This window comes from Lactuca sativa, chromosome 9 (genome assembly GCF_002870075.4).
Source record: "Lactuca sativa cultivar Salinas chromosome 9, Lsat_Salinas_v11, whole genome shotgun sequence".
Classification (NCBI taxonomy): Eukaryota; Viridiplantae; Streptophyta; class Magnoliopsida; order Asterales; family Asteraceae; genus Lactuca; species Lactuca sativa.
The window spans coordinates 56674896-56692919 of NC_056631.2; the positions used below are offsets into that span (position 1 = coordinate 56674896).

General features: G+C 34.1%; 1 protein-coding gene across 1 annotated transcript; it reads left to right on the forward strand.

The window, feature by feature from the left end:
* Positions 1–7677: 7677 nt before the first annotated feature.
* Positions 7678–8109, forward strand: LOC111903909 (uncharacterized). Its single transcript, XM_023899682.1, has one exon. It carries the CDS (start codon positions 7678–7680, stop codon positions 8107–8109), a length of 432 nt encoding a protein of 143 aa, XP_023755450.1.
* The last annotated feature ends 9915 nt before the right edge of the window (positions 8110–18024 follow it).

An 18024-nucleotide genomic window follows, 5' to 3' on the forward strand; every position in this document is an offset into this window, starting at 1 on the left:
TGTCTGGAAGATAGTCATGGTTCCAGGATTTCAGTTGCGAATAAGGAAGTAGCTCTTCTCGATGTTAGTTAGTTTTGTTATAATGACATTCGTCCTTCGTTGGGTCGCATGCTTCTCACTATAGTTTGAATCGGCCTTGGTGTCAGAAAAATGGGTCGTAGGCTAAGGTGTTAACCCATGGTTGTATTTGTTAAGGTTCGACTTTTAAAAGTTATGTCCGGTTTGGCTTATACACTTGGCTTTGAGGAGTCTCTTAGTTGGTTGTTGCAACTTCTAGCATTATGAGTGGTGTAGAATCATGTTGAATGGGTGGACTTGGAAAAACCATAAGGGATCCAGAGGGTGTTTAAGGAATTATTGATAATGACTGATTTTGAAGACGAAATCTAATTTAAGTGAGGGGGATTTGTAACACTCATTTCCCAGAATGTATTAGTTAATGATATAAATGAGTCAAAGGCATGGTTTTTGAGGAAAACCAAATCCCACGCCATGTCACGTGGAGTTTCACGACGTGTCATGTCAGATGAAGATCAAGTGCTTCTGATGGACACCACGACATGACATGATGGGTGTCATGACGTGGTGAATGTTACAGCCCAAGACCATGATTTTTAGTGTTTCCTTCATATTTAAGAGCCTTAACTCTAGGGTTAGGCCATTCCCTTAATCATCCATCCTACCTAAACGAAACCTTATCCTCTCCTCATTCCTTTTTACTCTTTGATGGTGTTTTGGTCACTTAAAGTTTGAGGGAAGACTTTATTGAGCACGGGATCAACTAGAAAGCTTTTCTACATCTCTTGGTATACCTTCTAGACTTATGTAAGTCTCCAAGTTCCCATCTTTTCGGTTTATCTCTTGTGGATTTAAGTTTTGAACCCTTTTCCTTCATGATGTGTGGTTATGATTGGTTGGTTTTGATAAAGTGGGAAACATTAGCACTCCTTGAGGTCCCTTGGTCATCATATGTTCCAGATCTAGACTTTCATTTTATTTGGTTCAATGCTTAACGTTTTGACTCCATTTCTTACCCTTTTGACCTAGTTTTGGGAGATACATGCATTGAACATGCATGTCTATAAATTAAGGATTTTTATGGTTCTTTAGAAGGCATGGAAGCCTTCTATAAATTTGGAGCAAAGGAATTAACAAATTAAGTCCTTAATGTAAATATGGCTTCTAGCAGTCATCACGATTTGGCCAAAGGATGGTCACGACGTGGCCAATCCCACCACCGCGACTGTTTTGTCTGTGCATTCCCACGACGTAGTTAAGGAGGGAATAGGAGGTGGTATTGACTCTGACTAGGTTGACCGTTCACTTTTTACCAGTTTGACATAGATTCAAACTTGGAGGATTTGGGTGGCTGATTGCAGATTTATCTATCTTGGTGTTAGTCGATTCGAGGAATTAATCAATACAAAGGGGTTAAAGTGTTGTTGTGCTTCTCCGGTTGTACGATTCAGGTGAGTTTCTCAGTACGCCATGTATTCTACTTTATATCCATTGCATGGTAGGATAGAGGTACTATTAGACTACACGTATACTAGTGCCCTAGAGTAAGATCTTGTTGTGCCTTGCAGTTTCGAACACTTTGTGCTTTAGTATGCTAGACTGGTAGGGTCTTTACTGTTGATCATATGATTCTGTTAGGAGTTATGCTTGGTTAGGATAACTAGGGTAGACAAGTTATCAAGATTATGTAGGAAAGACCAGTAAAGGACTTGACTGAGAAAGGGGCAATGGCAGGGTAACTGTGGAAGGCTAGTTGTCAAGGGTATGCAATATGCTTGTATATGTTATGTGTTTATGTTACACGCTTATATGGTAGTAATAGCTTGGGTTGTATGTAGTATAAGTTGGATAGCCTAAGAAATCTTGGTCTAATGCCTTATTGCGATGTTCTTCTCTGATTGTTCGGTCTCGGGTGGATCATTTGTTAGACTTGCTATCTAACCCCTGATTGCATATGACTTCATGGTTCGTATGGAAGATCATGATCTAGCCCCTGGAAACGTACATAAGACCAGGATGTGGCTGCTGACAATGGAATATGGGTTGGGCCCGTTCACTCCTTAGGAAGGGCACGTTATATATATGGTTGGGAAGGGCCCATTATGTATGGTTGCATGGAGCCCGTTATATGATTTAGGATGGTCACATGAACTCTTAAGTTGGGCTCGTTGCATGCGATGCATGTACATGGGTAAGAGTTTTGTTTGCTCGACGCTAGAGTTGAGAATTGTGTATGAATGCAATGTATGTATGGTGGAATATGAGGTATACCGGGGAACTCACTAAGCATTATGCTTATAGTTATGGATTAAACATTTTGGAGGTTGTTCGTGAGAAGAGTTCGGCGGAACTGTACCCATGCATCGAAGATATTTGTTTCTGCGGTTTTGTAAATTTAACTGTGATAGTGTATGGTTTCAATCAATCAAAACGGTTTTTGAAGCAAAGATTAATTGGTTATTATATTATAAAATTCAAAAACCTCCTTGTAATTTTTGGGGCGTTACACCGGCTTAACCTAGAGTAGCCAATTATAAGTAATGAATATAGACAAAAACAACGTTCTAAAAAGCTCTCAATGGCTCCAAAGCTTATACTTGACGCAAATTTTTCACAAAATGTTGTCATAAGTCATATATATATATATATATATATATATATATATATATATATATATATATATATATATATATATATATATATATATATATATATATATATATATATATATATATATATATATATATATATATATATATATATATATATATATAAACGAATAATAATAGACATAAAAATATTAATTATAATACAAAATTGTATCCTTAAGTCAGATGTTACAAACGACGTAGCTCGTCATGGCTTGTAAAAGGTTGAAGTTTGACATTGCCGCCAAGTTATGCCTAACATTATATACAACCTTTGAAAAAAAACAAGCTAAATGGTCAAAAAAAAAAAAAAAAAAAAAAAAAAAAAAAAAAAAAAAAAAAAAAAAAAACTTGACTAATCTTGTATAAAATGAAAAGTACGATTTGCTGTTAATTCATTTTCCTTTTTGTTTTCATTTGAGTATTTTAAAACCAATGTTAAAATTATGGTCCCTCATGTTTTGTCACTTTACCGGCAACATACTCACTCACTTGCATATGAATTAAACTAAACCTATAAATATATGTAATTTATTTTATTTATTTATTGTTTTTATTTAATTATTTAATTAATTAATTAACCATTAGATGACAATAAATCTTATAAATACCTTTTTCATTAATAAAATGCTAAATAATCTCCATTTCTAATTATTTAATTATACTTATATTTATATTTCATTTTCTAAAAAATATTAAACAAAAAACAAGATGATATATAAAGGACCTCTTTTTATGCTTTCGTCCCAAGCATCAAATCTGTGTGCACCAACCCTTTACATAATAATATACATAAACATTAGGGTTAATACATAATTATGATCTTTGAGAAGTCTTAGACTCTTGGGTATGGGTATCTAGAATGTCGTTATGGCAAATGTAGCAGATCCAGAATGGCCGTATAATGTAGGGAACACCATCACCCCCCCCCCCCCCCCCCCTTATTATGTAAATCGCATTCTCGTTACAACGCATTGAAACGGTAAACGGTCATATGACCGTTGACAACGGTCAACTTAAACATTACATTTTTTATCTATAAATACACAATATTTTACCATATTTTCTTCACACCATTATTTTCTCTCTATATATTACACAATTCTTATACCCTTTTCAACCAAAAAATTGATCAAAACCCAAACACCTCTCCACCAAATCCAAACTCACAACCAAACACAACCTCTCCAATCGGATTCATCACATATGAAAATTATTTTAACCTATTAAACTCTCAAAGCTCACTATAAATACCATTCCAAGGAACTTATTTCAGTCATCGGTAGAAAATCATTACTAAAACGCAAGCGGGAAGTGGTATGAGGGGGAAAGTGAAAGGGAATGGGAAAGGTAAAACGGTTGTCACTGAAAATAAAGAAATTTCACAATGTTGGACACTATAGGAAGAGTATGTTTTAGTGGTAGCGTGTTGTGGGACTTCAAAAAATGAATATCAAGGAAATGAAATGAAGAAACTTTCTTATTGGGAAGTGGTACCGGCCAAATTTCACGGTATCTTGAAGAAAAAGATTATGATAAGCTTAGTAGTAAATTAACTAAAATTAATAGGATGTGCACTAAATTTAATAATATCTACAACAAGCTTCATTCGGAAAAGTAGAGCGGTGACAATGACTTTGATGTGTTAAAAGCCACAAAAGATCAATATCGAGTAGAGATTGGTCATGTGTTCAAGTTTAATAAATCATGGGAGGTATTGAGAAGAGATCCAAAATGGAATCAAACTCCAACATAGACAGAGGTTCAATCGAAGAGGTCTAAAAATTCTAGTTTGGTCAATGTTTCCGATGCAACGGACTCACATCGACCTCAACGTCGACACTGATGAGATTTCAGACGACATCGAAGATATCTCTCATCCATGACGTTCGGTAGGACACGACAAGGCAAAACTCGTTGTAAGACATGCGGATGAAGTTGACAAAAATTGAAACATTTGGCAGGAATTGAAGCAAAATTCGACGCAGACAATATACTAAAAAAAATAAACAAGATATTTAAATGTGAGCACTTGGATTTCCTTAGTAGGCAAGAACAGGGGGAGAGGGAGCAACACAAGCAAGAAGAAATGATGAACAAGTTGGCAATTCTTAGGTCTACGAGGAAGGTGTGATGCCTGAAGATGTGGAAGTGCTATTAGTGATGAAGTCGAAGATCCAGGCAAACCTTTTGGGCAATTAGGACCAACTTTTATGTTTTAAATTTATTGTGTTTTTGTCTTGTAATGTTTTTTTTTAATTTAAATGTTATGGTTAATTTAAATATTATGTTTTATTTAAATAGCATGTTTTATAAAATTATACTTTTTATAATTAATTAAAAAACTCAAAAAATAAATTATAACATGGAAATTATTTGGTATTATAATATTGGGTAAATGTCGTTGTAGCCCAACTTTTTTAAAAAATTTCGTTTAAATGGTCCATTTTCTTTTTTAGTTTTTAAGGGGTACAAAATGTTATTTTACCTATTCTTAAAGCCCTTATGTAAAAAGTGAAGGGTGGTGCCGGTTAACCTTGTCCTAGTCAGCAAGTAGTGTGTCACACGTCAACATACCTTATCAATAACTGAGCTTGCCCTAGAAAATCTTTTGTAAAGAGCATATGCCCTGTTGCTTTCTTCTTCATCTTTTTGTATTACCTTTCCTCTGAAAAATCTCAAATATGGTCGTTTAGATGAAGATCGAACTTCATTTCGTTGGTATTTTTATAAGATACCTTGCAATTAGTTATGCAGATGGAGCAGAACAGCGGTTCAAAGATGTCGATTTCATTGGAATGAACAGGAACGAGTTTATGGGGTTCCATGAAAGATTAGCAAATGATATGTGTGTGAATGTTCACTTTTGGATACCTGATATTGATTTTCCTGATGGATTAAGGATATTAGTTACTGAAAGGAACTACCATGACTTTATTGAAGTAAGGTATGCGTGTGGTTGTGTCATGGACGTATACATATATCATCTTGGTGTTAATGTACATCAATGGATTACTAATGACAATCTGAAGTTTGTAGTCCCTCATACAACCATTTTGGTGTATCTGAAGTTAATGAGGAAGTACCTATTGAGGGAGCTTTTCAGAATGACCCACAAGAATTGCAAGGTAATATTCACCATGATCATGAACATGTTAATTGTATTCCTATGACTAAGACCATAAATGATGTGTTTTTGAGCAAGCTATGCCCCAAGGAGAAGTTAGCCCCATACAATCCATCTCATAAGAATCCATATGTTCAAATGCATAACAACGAGGAAAATCTTGAGGAAGTAACTACTTATAATGAAATGTCCATTAGAAAAAACAAAAACCTAAGTTGGATATGCTATTTGGAAATCCAAACCAGTTAAAGCATATGTTATGTAATTATGTTGTTGCTAATGGGTATCAGTTGTGCTACAAAAAATATGATACTAGGAGACTTTTAGTTAAGTGTTGTTCTAGGCAGTGTAAGTTTAGATTGCAAGCTTCATGGATGAGTGAAGAACATTCTTTCCAGATTAAGTCTGTCATAGATGAGCATAAATGTGCAAGAAATTTCAAATTGGGATCAATTGTTAGGTATGCTTAGATTGGCAGCCATTTTACAACTGGGTTCTTAAATAAGCAAAAAATAAGTGTTAAGATGCTTAAGGAAGAGGTCAAATAGACTTTAGGAATCGATGTGAGTATGGGTCAGTGTAGGAGAGCAAAGAAGCATGTTATTCAACTAATTGAAGGCACATTGGTTGAGCACTATGCAAAGCTTTGGTCATATGGTGAAGATATAAGAAGATCAAACCCTGGATCTACTGTGAAAATGGATGTGAATAGTATGACATACGGGAAGACATACTTTAGTAAGTTTAACCTATGTTTTGAGGGACTAAAGAAATGTTGGAGAGACAATTGTCGAAGAGTAATAAACTTGGATGGTTGTTTCTTAAAAGGGTTATGTATTGGAAAGTTAATATGTGTTGTTGGAAAGGATACTAATAATCATATTTTCCCAATATCATAGGCGGTTGTATGTGTGGAAAACAAAGAGAATTGGAAATGGTTTTTGGAGAATTTAAAGCATGACTTAGAAATGGCAAATGTTTTTGTTTTTACTTTGATGTCAGATCAGAATAAGGTATGCCACTTACTCTTTAATGTTATATTAACTACATGTAAGTTGTATTGATTTTATAATTGAGAATTATTGTGTAGGGGCTATTGGAAGCTCTAAAAGAGATATTGCCTACTACTGAACACAGAAATTGTGCAAAGCATATTCTTTCCAACTTTAAGAAATGATTCACTAGAGTACACTATGAGAAGATGTTTTGGAAGGCATGCAAGGCATCCACTAAGCCTTTATTCAATTCGGTAATGAAGGAAGTTCAAGTTCATAATCCTGAAGCCTTTGATTGTCTTATTGAGAAGAACCCATAGTCAGGGTGTAGAGTTTTCTTTTAGGAGGGCATGATGTGTGATGCAGTAGAAAATGGATTATCCAAGAGATTTAATAATTTCATAAGAGATGCAATAAAAAACTAATCATCACAGTGCTAGAAGAAATTAGATTGTATGTTATGGAAAGACATTTTAATTGAGCATGAAAGGTAGTTCATGGCCTGAATTTAAACCATGTCCAACAATCACAACCTTAATCAATCAGTTCAAAAAATCTCAAAGGTAAATAATTTATCATTTTATTAAATATGATCAAAACTATTAGCATAAACTTACTACTTTATTATTTCATTAGATATTAGCATGTTTTACCAACTAGTTTAAACCAGTTTGAGACAAGGAACTTGGCAGACTCTTTTTGTGGTAGATTTAGACAAGAAGACATGTTCTTGTAGAGTGTGGCAGTTAAATGGGTATGGGTGTGTGCAGCAGTTACAAACATATCCTACCTGAATAGAGATGTTGGAAGTAATGTGGATCCCATGTACTATGGAGCATTTTACAGGAACACTTACAAATATCCAATGCATGGGATGAATGGTAGAAAAATGTGGCCTTCTACTGAATTCATTCCTCCACTACCAACTTTGAGGAGGAAAATGGCAGGCAGACCAAAAGTTAATAGAAGAAAGGACTCAAGTGAAAAGCCTACAAGATACATTGTGTCAAAGGTTGGGAAGAAAATTATGTGTAGTGTGTGTAAGCAAGTTGGACATAACAAAGTTACATGTCCTCAAGTTGAGAAGCCCAAAAAGCTCAAGGTGAAGAAGAGAAAGATATCAACTAGTAAAGATGGTAATGGAGGGGAAGGAATAAATGTAACAAAACCAAATGAAGATGCAAGACCTGAAGAGAAAGGAAAAGAGGGTACACAAAAAAGGAAGCTTTTTAAAAGGATTATCAAGAAAAAACTAGGTAAAAGGGTTGAAGGGAAAAATAAAGAAGGCAATACATGTGATAAACCATTGGTTGTTGAATAGGGAAAGAGTGTCATTTTTTATCACTATGTCGTAATGGTTGAATGATGTTGGATTTAGTTTGGATGTTTGATGCATGTTATGTGCTAGAGTTGGTTGTTACAATAATAAGTGTGTTGTTATTTACATGTTTGAATCTATGACTATATGTAATGTAATGGACGTGTTTGGTTTTAATTTGATACATGTTTCCATTAGTAGTGAAAATAAGTGCATGTTCTCTATTATTATTTGTCTTTGTGGGTCCAAACAATGTACTTACTAAACATTGAAAGAAATGGCATTTTCATTAACATGAAATATGATTACAGACACATAATTCACTTATTAAACCTCACAAGAAAATACCAATACCAATCCCTTAAAACTTGTAAACTATTATCACAAAGAAAATAGCCCAACGAAGAAGTAATAAAACTTTAAGCTTCTTATTTGACCTAACCAAACTTGTAATCAACTGTGCCTCACCACTTGTGCTTATAGAGTCCACATCGTCTGCCTAACATATAGACCCATCACAGGGCCCTAACATAAAACATTTACGAGTAAGATACGAAAAGGAAAATAACCATTTTCAAGTCTAGGGCTACAGTTGAAGTTGAAGGAAAATGCAATTGATTATTACCTTTTGGGGGCAAGTATAAAAGGGTCATCCAAGATTGGACTAAGTAGTTGAGGTTCGTAATATGGCATCAAATCCACATGAACATTCCACCGATTTCATCTATCCCTTGATCTTCGTAATGTTAATTGCAAAGAAACAAGGATAACATAGAGCAAAATAGGGTAGAAATGGCCATATAGTAGTCTCATTTGTATATATTTGAGACTAAAAGGTGAAAGGACAAAATTACCCTAACGGTACTGAATGAGGATTAGTGTCTTAAAAAATCCTATTTTAAATTTTAAATTACTATTAATCTAAAAGAAACATATTCCATAAAATAACATAAAACATAGCCTGATTTTTAATTAGGTCTTCATTTCCATTTCGATGATCAAGGTTACATTTAGTTAGTTTATACAAAATTGTATGTGCTTACATAGGTCTTCAACCTCCACCATCACAACATAAACAAGACACCACTAAACAACAACATAACACATTAACCGTAACAAAAACACATCACTACATAAAGAACACGGACACAACCATACCTAATCAAAAGAAACACATCGACAACTAAAGATCACTTATTAATTAGATATTGAACTTTTTCCACCATGAAACCAAAAGTTTACACCGCCATTCCCACCACCAACACAGTCAAAGAATACACCTTTTTCTCCTTATTCTCTAAACGACGTTGCATAGCGAGCAAAACGACCCTCGTAATGACCATATCGCAACTCATTTCCTCCTTTAATCGATCGACTTCAATATTTTGGTCGGCAATCTGAGCCCCATAGTCACAAAGGATAGTGTGAAAGTCGCAAAAGTTGAGCCTATCACAAGAATTTATCGATGTGGAATCAAGTGATTATGGTGGCGAGGTAGCCATCTTGTGATTATCGTGAATACAAGAGTTATATGTTTGTCGGATTTAGTTTGGCTGAAAATGAGAATAAACAATTAGGGTTTACTTGAAAATACCATTCATTTTAAGAACCTAAGGTCCACAGTAACCCTTAGGGCCTAAGCAAAGGATCGACTTCAACTCAGCGATATGTACAGCGAACTGATTTAAAGTTGACTAAGTAGCTTATATGGATTGTGTATGGTTTGGGAAACCTAAAACAGGTAAACTGACCTATTTATCCGGTCAAATAACATTTTGTACCCCTTAAAAGCTAAAACAAAAAAGGGGGATCATTTAAACCAACAGTTGTAACATAGTTGGGCTACAGTGACATTTACCCTATAATATTGTGATAATTTCCTGCATCGGTGCTATAACACCATGGGAACACAGTGGGTGATGTGATAGATAAAGTGACACTTTTTTGATGTTATAACACTTGCTCATATCCACTAGTCTTAGGCTTTACATTGTTATTCATTTTTAATGTAACACCGTAACTTTTCAACTAAATTTTTTATTTTCAAAATCACATAATTTCAAATTATCACTTTTCAAAAACCACAATTGTTTAAATTATCACAAAAAACAAATCAATAATCGTTTGATAATAATCCAGGATCCTCTAAAACATAAACTCCATCTCATGTGTACAATCAAGCCAGCGTCTTCCCGTGATCCTGAGAAGTGCCTAAAACACATATCACATAACACGGTTAGCACAAAGCTTAGTGAGTTCTTCAAAATACCACACACGTCTCATTATCCTTTCATTGCTATATCTCAATAGAGACCCTTCGGTCAATGTGTCTCAGTGGGGACCCTCCGATCTCACAACTCGGGTTAGACCCTCCGGTCCTAATGTCACACCCCCAAACCTGAACGGCGGAAACGTTTGGGGGCGGATGACTTCATGTGGTAACGTAACAAATGAATACATAGTAAAGAAAGCAATACAACCATCATATATATAATTGAAAGTTTACATTTGTCAAAAGTTACATGTTCAAAACCAATTACAATATGATGTCAAAATATGAGATTAAACTGGCGCCGCAGCATCCCTTCATCAAAAGCATAATGATACCTGAAATTACTGATTTCCTGGGACATACAAGTAATTTTGAAAGAGTAGATCAGCATTTAAGCTGGTGAGTTTCATAAGTATTTAAATGACAATGTTTGTATGAAATGAAATGTTTTGTCTTTGTTTGTTTGTGTTTAGAAAATCCTATATTTTCTACTAGTATAAAAGTAGCCTTCACTCAAGACCAATGTTTGTTTCTAAAATGTATGTAAGTGTAAAATAACAAATGTGTTTGAAAACCTTGTAAATCAATGCATTTTTAATACCCCATGTGAGTTTTATAACCATACTATTGACTCGGAATGCCTATACACAACGTTCTTCAGGCGTTTGGAATGTTATGACGTTTGTCACCCCAAACGGTGGACTGCAGCTAACAGTCAGGGCGCGGGTTGTCAAGCCCGTATAGATCTATACACAAACACCATGCTCCCCCTCCAAGGGATTCTGGTATATAATACAGGACTTGAAATGTGTACTCGAACGTACGTGAAGTTAGTGTCTCACAAAAACCGTGGTATAAAAACAGATCTACTTGTTAAAATGTTACGTTTGTTCTTCTATATGAAAGTGACTTCTTGAAATTCATGTTTCTAGTACATAAGAGTTAGAAATTTGTTCATAAAACTATACCTATTATAGTTTTCTAAAAGTGTGTCTCGTTTGTTTAGAAATACCTAGAAAAGGAATCATTTGTTATGAAAGCATAGATTTTTGGTGTAGAGTCTAAGATAGACAAGTATACATATAATCTAAGAAAAGTTTAGTTTATACATGCATTACAACAATTTATATTTCAAAAGATAGAATGATATTTTAACATATGTTATATATATGAAAGTTCCCTATAAAGTTTGTAAATCGCATGTGATTTGGATATATAAAAGCATATAAAATAGTTCTTTATGTAACACACGATAATACTCGTGTGTTTTACTTGTAATCCCCCCCTTGAAAGCATATAAAAGAATTTATAGAACATTTAAAAGGTAAATTAAGGGGTATGAACTCACTTGAAAGTTTGAAGATAGCGAGATGGAAAACCGGGCAGAGTTTCGTCTCGAGAAACGGATTTTTCTCGGGATTCTCGGGAGTGAAATCGACCCTCAGGACTTGAGCAAAAAGACCAGAGCTTCGGGTTTGAACGGGCACGGAAAACGAGGCAAGATCGTGAGAGAAAGGAGAGAAATGAGCATTTTTTTCGGAAAGCCTTGCATTCTATTTATAGGGGGGTCTGAGAAGCCTCGTACGCGGGGCGTACGCTCGTACGCAGCGCGTACGCGTACGTCATGCATGACCGAAGCCTCAACTGCCTCGGCTTCGGATGGGACGGCGGGTCGAATGGGACGGCGGGTCGGATGGGTCGGTCGGACGGGCGGGTCGGACGGGTCGGTAGCCTCGCATAGGGCGACGTGGACGATCCGAGGCCAAGGCCCTCGGGTACGCAGGGCGTACAGGGTTACGCGGCGCGTACCTCGGATGAGGACGCTGACTCCTCTTCGGATAATCCGGATTTTTGAATTAAATAAATATATAATTTATTTAATAAACTTCAAAAAATCATATCTTCTTCATACGAACTCCGTTTTCGATGGTCTTTATATCCACGCGTAGGTGAGACTACGCTCTACAACTTTCGTTTAGATTCCGTTGGCAAATTCCAAAATTATTTTTATTATTTATTTATTAAAATGACGTGATTAAGGAATTTCTTTAAAAATTCATAACTTCTTTATCTGACGTCGGTTTTTGCCAGACTTTTTACCGCTGAAATACCATTGTCGAGACCTTCGATTCTCGTTTAGGTCATTCCGGCCAAAAGTCGCTCGATCTTCGATTCAAGTTTTTAGTTGTCTGTTGCTAAGCCGAACTTGAAAAATCATAACCTCAATATACAAAGTCGGATTTGGGCGTTCTTTTTACGTACGATCATGGATTAAAGACATTTAAACATAGAAGGAATTTAAATAGAACTTTTTGGGCATTTTATTATCAAAGTTAATTTTATTAACTCAAAAGTGGTTACAATACTTGACTTTTTAGGTCATTACAAAGAATAGAAATATCGGGTTGTCACACCTAACTCAGTAAAGCTCGGAACAATACACAACATAAATCACAAAGACATAATGCAGGATATCACAATTGTCAATATAAGCATACAAGACCATCCGGTCACACAATGTCATTACTCATGGTAAGTATAGTGAGAAGACTCACCTCGTAAGTAAGCAAGTAATCATCGTAACCCTCGAACGGTCTAATCCTCACATACACGTCATAATCATCTCTAATTAACACGTATCACCTCAACCTAAATAAGTTAAGCTAACCTCTTTCTCTAACCCTTAGAAAGGGTAAAAGACCATTTTACCTCTCCATGGTCCCCATAATCCATGTCTTGACCAAACCCTAAAAGTCAACAGAAGTCAACACTCGAGTCAACAGTCCATGTTGACCCAACTTGTCGAGTGCATCTATGTGACTTGTCAAGTTCCCTCGTTTCCTCAGAAATGTCATGAAAATCCAACTTAACTCGTCGAGTTGTCCCGTCAACTCGCCAAGTTACAACGCGTCCAGACTCTTCGGGGAAAACCCTAACCGACTCGTCGAATCAGCTCATAGACTCGTCTAGTCCCTTCAGTTCATTTTCTCATTTAGACGTTTTTAGGCAGAAATGATGTCTCATACTCTGGATCTAACCTTCTAAGGCTCACTTATCATGTAAAGCTGCAAGTTTTACTTTCATGTATGGCATCTAGGGCTCAAAATGCCAAAACAAGCTCCATAAAGGGTTTCATGCATGGAGAATTTCCCAAAGCTTGATAAAGCTTGGATCTTTGGGCTCATGGGACCTCCTTATGTCCAGATCTGGAGTCTCAACTCCATTACAAGCTCCAGCAACTCAGGAACCATAAGATAAGGGGAAAATGCCCTAAAAATCCTTAGAAAGAGATCTATCAAAAGATATGTTCAATGTGGTAGCTTTTTACCTCCAAACTGAAGCTAGAACAGAGAAACACTTGATCCACAAGCCTCTTCTCGTTTCAAGGCTTGATGTTCTTCCCTTTTCTTCCAAATGTGCACTAAAGCACCCAAATTTAGCTCCTCTCTCTCTCACACACACAAATGGATACACACGATTAGGGTTTCTCACAGAGGGTTAGGATGATAAGGGAGGCGGAAATGAGGGCTTAAGGTCCTTTAAATAGGACACAAACCCTGAAAATTAGGGTTTTCTCACCTAGCTCCAACTCGTCGATTTGGGGTCCTCCGACTCGTCAAGTAGACTCTAAAATCTCATGGACATTACACTCTCTACTCGGTGAGTTGGTGCTCCCAACTCGTCGAGTTGCCCTGCCAAAATGAATGAAATTGATTAAATAATATTCCTGGGACTCGGGATGTTACATTTAAATTAGATGATGTGAAATCGGTCGTTGGTATACCAACACTCTCTAACGAAATATGGAACATCCCAAGTCCAGGTATACCTTAAGCCCTTGTTCTTTTGATAAATTGTCAAGTTTAGCCCCTATTGTGAAAAGGTGGTAAATGAGTACGCGAGCTGTACGCGAGTGTACGCTCAGCGTACTCATATGTGTGTTTGTGACGCGGAAGCCACCTAGTACATTGGGTGTACCAAAGGGTACGCTGGACGTACTAGGACCATAGTGAAAACCCTAATTTAGGGTGTATCCCTATATAAAGGATATGATGGCCTCATTCCTGGCCATCATTCTCAGACAACAAAATCTCTTAAACCCTAAACCTTCGTTCATAGAACTTGTGAGTGCTTTTGAGAGCCTTTGAGTGATTTTGTGTGTTCTTGGAGTGAAGAAGAAGCTTTATAGAAGAAGGAGTGAGAGTCCAGGCGCATGGATCTAAGCATAGCTCTGTTGGGAGCTTCATATAGAGGTATAAAGCTTCAAGCATTCTCACTCTTTCGTTTTGTGCATCATAGCTGAGTATTTTAGGGTTTTTGTCCCAAAAGTTGGAGACTTTATGAGATATTATGCTCCAGAGACTGATCAACCCCTTTGAGTGTATTCAGTGGTGTAGTGTCATAAAAATCAAGACTTGGACGTTGGAATCAAACCATGCATGAGATATGATCATTTTGAGTTAAGAGAGTGAGGATTTTGTGTGTTTGTGACCTTAGCAGCCATGCAAAGGCTTAAAGTCACTGACTTTATGGAATAAGAGCTATTTAGGAGTCCATATCTGTGAAATGAGCCAAGGTCTTAACTGATTAAGACCAAAAGAGTAGAAAGAGCAAAAGTGGGGCGTACGCTGAGCGTAATCCCAGTATACGCAGCGTAGGGTTGAGAATCCCCGATGCATGCGTGGCATCGGAGTACACCCAACGTAGAGATCTTGTACACGCAACGTACTCGTTGGCGTTAACTTTGGTTGACTTTTAGGGTTTGGTCAATTTGTGGATTATTAAGGCATTGAGGGGGTAAAATGGTCTTTTACCCTTCTGTGAGTATGTAGAAGGGTTAGTTTAGCTTCTTGAGAGTCGTGATTAATTAGGGATAATTGTCGTATGTCATGTGTTAGGCGGAGGCTAGATTGGTGATTTAAGTTCGAAATTATTTGATTTCTTGCGAGGTGAGTCTTCTCACTATACTTATCATGAGTGGTATCTTTGCGAGGTGAGTCTTTCTCTAATAGTTGAAGGTTTTTTTCCACTTGTCACAATCTCATTTAATTTGCCAAATGTCATTTTGTGGTTATTTTAAATTAATTTTTTTCCACATGTTATTTTATGAGTTTTTCTATTTTATTAAATTCCACATAATATTTTTAATATAATAATTGAAATAAATATAGTAGTAAATGAATACTCCCTCCGTCCCAAAATTATAGTTCATCTTTCCTTTTTGGTTTGCCCCAAAATAATAGTCCATTTTTAAAAATAAATAACATTTTTACCAAAATATCTCCTCATTATTACTTAACCAACTAAGCATTTAATGAAACATTAAATACAAAGTAAGGACAAAACTTTCATTTTATTATATAAAGTTAATGGTAATTAATGTTTTTCTTAATCTGTGTGTTTTTTGTCTGTGGAAAATAATATTGGGACGGAGAGAGTATTAATTTCACTAATAAACTTACCGTATAATTTCAAAATTTTCAAAATTAAAGCTCATTAGTTTCTTTTTTTATTTAAATTATTTGTTTAAATTTAAAAAAAAAACATTTTCATTATAATAAATTACTATTTTCTTATATATATATATATATATATATATATATATATATATATATATATATATATATATATATATATATATATATCATTTTGCTATTCTAATAAAAGAATAGGTTTATTTTTCTTTTGTCATGTGTCATCCTATTAGACCTTTTAATTAATGTCATGTCACCAGTCACCCTATTGATTCTCTATTTCAAATTTCAAACTTTAAATTTTCTACTCTAATTACATTAAATTAATAAAATTAAAATTAAAATTAAAGTAATACAAATTATAAGGTCATGTATTTGTTTAAATCAAAGATTATAGTTTTAGATAACTAAAAAATATCTCTTAATTAATTAATTATTTGAAATAAATGATTTAATGATTTTGAGTTTTACTATAAAAGTTTAATTAATTGTGTAACCGTGGTTTCCAACTTTTATAAACTTATGTGTGTGTGTATATATATATATATATATATATATATATATATATATATATATATATATATATATATATATATATATATATATATATTCCATACTCTAATAAATAAATAGATTTATTCTCCTATTGATAAGTGTCATTATATTAGACCTCCTCATTAATATTATATGTCTCATATAATGTCATTTGTCAACATATTAATTATCCATTTTCAAATTTTAAATTTCCCAACCTAATTACATTAAATTTTAAATTTCAAATTTTAAACTTTTTCACTTTAATTATATTAAATTAATAACATTAGATTAAAAATAAAATAAAATTTATATAGATTATAAGGTGATATAACATCACGTATTTATTTAAATCAACGATTCTAATTTTATATAACTAAAAGAAATATCTCGTAAGTAATAATTTATTTAAAATAACTGATTAATAATTTTGATTTTTTAATATGAAAGTTTAACTAATTTTATCATCATGGTTCCCACAGGTTATAAACTAATGTGTGTGTGTGTGTGTGTATATATATATATATATATATATGTGTGTGTGTGTGTGTGTGTGTGTGTGTGTGTGTATTTATTCTTCTTTTGTCATGTGTGACACTCTATTAGATATCCTAATTAATGGTAAGTTATTTGTCAACCTATTGATTTTTCATTTTTAATTTCTTATTCTAATTACATTAAATTAATAACATTAGAATAAAAATTAAAAATAAAATTAATACAGATTATAATGTTATATATTTATTTTAATCAATGATTATAATTTTATATAACACTCTCTCTCTCTCTCTGTATATATATATATATATATATATATATATATATATATATATATATATATATATATATATATATATATATATATATATATATATATATATATATATATATATATATATATATTCATTTTTTTGCACAAATTCACAAGATTACATAGAAAATAAAGAGCTAAAAAGAGTTCATTTTCATAGTTCTTTTGCAAAAATCCTTAAAACATTAACATTTTAAAGATTTTTAAGAGAAGTGTAACACATTTATCAAAATAGTCATGATTTAAAGAGCTAAAAAGAGTTCATTTTCATAGTTCTTTTGCAAAAATCCTTAAAACATTAATATTTTATAGACTTTTAAGAAAAGTGTAACACATTTATCAAAATAGTCATGATTTTTGCAGATAATATTGTCATTGCAAAAAACATAGTTATTTTGATAGTTAAGTTACATTCTTCTTTATAGTTTACCGTTTTATTTTAGGATGAAAACATGTTAGCATATGTTTATTTGTTTTTTCGGAACCTCAAATCTTATCTACTACTAAAGGAAAGACACCATATGATAGAGAGCATATGAGAAGCCTTTTGGTGCATACAAAATGCAATCTAAACAAAAAGTAAACACTACTGATTTCATGAATAAAATGAAGCAGTAATTAATAGAACAAACAGAACCTTCACACAGGACATTTCTTCATCCAAATCGTTCGGTCGTACATTGCATATGCACTTTTCGTATCTTCACAAGAATAATGGTTTCTTTTGACAACATCTCAATTACATATGACAAGAAACACATTGAAATCTGAAGGGAAAAAAACAATATAAAACATATATACATACACAATAACCACAAGAAGTCAAA

Bases quoted from the DNA above. Each gene is read 5' to 3' on its own strand.
- LOC111903909 (XM_023899682.1), top strand. From the start codon at position 7,678: ATGTGGCCTTCTACTGAATTCATTCCTCCACTACCAACTTTGAGGAGG.